The sequence below is a fragment of the Neoarius graeffei genome, chromosome 1 (genome assembly GCF_027579695.1).
Source record: "Neoarius graeffei isolate fNeoGra1 chromosome 1, fNeoGra1.pri, whole genome shotgun sequence".
NCBI classification, from domain to species: Eukaryota; Metazoa; Chordata; class Actinopteri; order Siluriformes; family Ariidae; genus Neoarius; species Neoarius graeffei.
In genome coordinates, this window is record NC_083569.1 from 29,430,127 (window position 1) to 29,434,457 (window position 4,331).

The 4,331-nt window shown below is 39.5% G+C and overlaps 1 gene segment (V, D, J or C); it reads left to right on the plus strand.

The window, feature by feature from the left end:
• The first annotated feature begins 3,109 nt into the window (after positions 1-3,109).
• LOC132884590 (immunoglobulin lambda variable 2-23-like) lies at positions 3,110-3,644 on the plus strand. The segment is given in 2 exon segments: positions 3,110-3,176; positions 3,322-3,644. Coding segments are annotated over 2 exon segments (390 nt in total).
• The last annotated feature ends 687 nt before the right edge of the window (positions 3,645-4,331 follow it).

Sequence of the window (4,331 nt, forward strand, 5' to 3'; positions counted from 1 at the left end):
GAATGGCTGTCTGTGTCTATGTGTCAGCCCTGTGATGACCTGGCGATTTGTCCAGGGTGTACCCCACCTTTCGCTTGTAGTCAGCTGGGATAGGCTCCAGCTTGCCTGCGACCCTGTAGAAGGGTAAAGTGGCTAGAGATAATGAGATGAGATGAAAGTACAAATTGTAAATAAAAATGGAATGCAATGATGTGGAAGTTTCAAAATTCCATATTTTATTCAGAATAGAACATAGATGACATATCAAATGTTTAAACTGAGAAAATGTATCATTTAAAGAGAAAAATTAGGTCATTTTAAATTTCATGACAACAACACATCTCAAAAAAGTTGGGACAAGGCCATGTTTACCACTGTGAGACATCCCCTTTTCTCTTTACAACAGTCTGTAAACGTCTGGGGACTGAGGAGACAAGTTGCTCAAGTTTAGGGATAGGAATGTTAACCCATTCTTGTCTAATATAGGATTCTAGCTGCTCAACTGTCTTAGGTCTTTTTCTTCGTATCTTCCGTTTTATGATGCGCCAAATGTTTTCTATGGGTGAAAGATCTGGACTGCAGGCTGGCCAGTTCAGTACCCGGACCCTTCTTCTACGCAGCCATGATGCTGTAATTGATGCAGTATGTGGTTTGGCATTGTCATGTTGGAAAATGCAAGGTCTTCTCTGAAAGAGACGTCATCTGGATGGGAGCATATGTTGCTCTAGAACCTGGATATACCTTTCAGCATTGATGGTGTCTTTCCAGATGTGTAAGCTGCCCATGCCACACACACTAATGCAACCCCATACCATCAGAGATGCAGGCTTCTGAACTGAGCACTGATAACAACTTGGGTCGTCCTTCTCCTCTTTAGTCCAAATGACACAGCGTCCCTGATTTCCATAAAGAACTTCAAATTTTGATTCGTCTGACCACAGAACAGTTTTCCACTTTGCTACAGTCCATTTTAAATGACCCTTGGTCCAGAGAAGACGTCTGCGCTTCTGGATCATGTTTAGATATGGCTTCTTCTCTGAACTATAGAGTTTTAGCTGGCAACTGCGGATGGCACGGTGAATTGTGTTCACAGATAATGTTCTCTGGAAATATTCCTGAGCCCATTTTGTGATTTCCAATACAGAAGCATGCCTGTATGTGATGCAGTGCCGTCTAAGGGCCCGAAGATCACGGGAACCCAGTATGGTTTTCTGGCCTTGACCCTTACGCACAGAGATTCTTCCAGATTCTCTGAATCTTTTGATGATATTATGCACTGTAGATGATGATATGTTCAAACTCTTTGCAATTTTGCACTGTCGAACTCCTTTCTGATATTGCTCCAGTATTTGTCGGCGCAGAATTAGGGGGATTGGTGATCCTCTTCCCATCTTTACTTCTGAGAGCCACTGCCACTCCAAGATGCTCTTTTTATACCCAGTCATGTTAATGACCTATTGCCAATTGACCTAATGAGTTGCAATTTGGTCCTCCAGCTGTTCCTTTTTTGTACCTTTAACTTTTCCAGCCTCTTATTGCCCCTGTCCCAACTTTTTTGAGATGTGTTGCTGTCATGAAATTTCAAATGAGCGAATATTTGGCATGAAATTTCAAAATGTCTCACTTTCGACATTTGATATGTTGTCTATGTTCTATTGTGAATACAATATCAGTTTTTGAGATTTGTAAATTATTGCATTGGTTTTATTTACAATTTGTACTTTGTCCCAACTTTTTTGGAATCAGGGTTGTAGTTCAGTAAAATGTTTTTCCTTTGCCTGCTCATTTCATTGTTACCCAATCAAGAGCTTAATGTCCCTTATACACTGGCATGCAGCTGAGTGGTGTTTGGCATATGAAGGAGGTACAGTATCGATCCCATCACTTCCCCAGACCGCAGTGCCACTTCCCAGATTGCAGGCAGCCAGATTACAGCTGGCCGAGAGCGTCAGTGCACCCGGGAGCTGATCAGCATTGAGAAGAAGCGGCTCCAGTTACTCCGAGGCCTGTATGAGTGGCGCCATCAGGAGCGGATGGGCCTTAAACAGGCAAAACTAGACCTGCTGGTCAGAGAAGTGGAGCTTCAGAGTGGATTCACGGAGTCATGATTATTTCAACTGTTATTCACAAAGCCAAGTTGGCAATGGCCTCCCATATATAAACACACACACAATGTTACAGGTGCAGAAATTTGACACTAAATGAGATAATCACTTGGCTCATGGAGTTAAATTTGATTAAAATGTGGTGATATCAATGTGACATTACAATATCCATACATAATTCCATAACACATTGAAATATAGTCAGAATGTTTTGCATATATTTATTTAATAATTAACTTGATGTACGTGCAATGTACAAGAAAAATAATTTCACACCAGCAGCATATTCAGGGTATCATTAGGGTTTTTTAGGATTGTTGTGCAATAATTATCTGCTAAAATCTTGTTTATCAGTGTTTATTCCACATTGGCGATATCTACTGATGAACTGCCAAGGATATTTTGTCTTGTTTAAAAAATATATATATTTTACTAACCCACTGTGTGTAAACCTTTTTCCACACCTTGTTTAAGTCCTGTTCAGAAAAATTAATTTCAGAGAAACTGGCAGAGGTGCTTGTGCCTCAAGTTGTGACAAAAAAGTCTTCTTTTGTGAAGCTCCAAAAACTGAAATAAAATGAAGATAATTCCTGCGACTCGCTCAGTGTGTTCAGGAAAAGGTTCCAGATCCACTGTGCACTTAGTAAAGATAAAGGGATGTATGGAGGCGGAGATATTCAGTTCTGGATGTGTGCTTTTTTTTGTTGTTTAAATCACGCTGTTTAAGAGTCAAATCATGATCATCCATCAATTTCATAGGTAAAATCATCATGAACTACAATTGCTATTAAAAAATGCTTTGGGTTGATCAGCAGCAGGACTTGTTCTGTGTTGCACTGGTGACTCAGTTCACTGTCACTGATGCTGTGAAGTGATGATCTGTGTAACGTTCTGCTACAACAGCTGCACTTCCTGGGTGTGGCCTTCTAGAGACACATGTTCCCTCATGTGTAAACCTTGTTTCAACCTCAGCTTCAGCACATACAGCACTATTATACAGAATCCTCACAGAGCTGTGTTCAGAAATGGCTCAGCTATACAACTTACTGTACACAGTGAGATACATCCCACTGATTCTCACTGTAGCAACAGGTAATTAACCTTCATCAGTTCATTAATTGTATTAACTAATACTCGTGTGTGTATGAATCTATTAATTTCTTAATTTTGTAAGTCAGTATTTTGTTGACAGAAATATTTCACACATCTATTTCTTTATATTCTTCTTTGCAAACAGGCAGTTTTGCAGATAACATTGGGCCGATGGACAAAGAGACCAACATTGTGGGGAAAGAAACAGACACTGTTACTCTGAAATGCTCATATCAGTCAAGCAGTGATTACATTCTACTTTACTGGTACAAACAATATCCTAACAGCGCACCACAGTTTTTACTGTATAAAGGCGCTAAGTCAGACAGTTCTGTTGACTATAACCCTTCTGGCTCACGATTGAATTCAGAAACATCCTCAGACTCGACTGAACTTACTATTAAAGATCTACAGATCTCAGATTCTGCACTCTATCACTGCGCACTGAGAGTAGGAGCAGCACAGTAATACAAAGTCAGTGAGAGGCTGTACAAAAACCTTCAAACAGTACATATGAAGTTAAATGGTTTGGATCAAAGATACTTCCTTTACCAACTTATCAGTTAACCACAGATACAAAGAACATTTGTGGTAACAGATGCAGCTGAAAAACAGAAAATAAAATTAAAGAGGGAGTGTGTCAGGTGTTACTGCTGCATACTGTTTTAAATTCATTGTAGTTTACAGTACTTTGTTGCCCAGTTTACCCCATGATTTATTCCAATCAACTTTCATTCATTTACAGCAAAATATAACCCCATACTTAAAAGAATATGGTAATGCATTGGCCTGATTTTTGATGGCTTTGACCATACGACGTGCGTCCCTTGTGGACAAAGATTTCTTCAGGTTCTCTGAATCTTTTAATGATATTATGTCCCGTAGAGGACGTGTTCCCAAATTCTTTGCAGTTTAACTTTGAGGAAAGTTATTCTTAAATTGTTGCACTATTTCCCTACACAGTCTTCCACAGAGCGGTGAACCCCTCCCCATCTTTACTTCTGAGAGACTCAGCCTCTCTGGGATTCTCTTTTTATACCCAATCATGTTACTGACCTGTTGCCAATTAACCTTATTAGTTTTTGTAATTATTGTTATTATTTTTTAAACATTACACAACTTTCCCAGTCTTTTGTTTTTCCTATCCCAACTTTT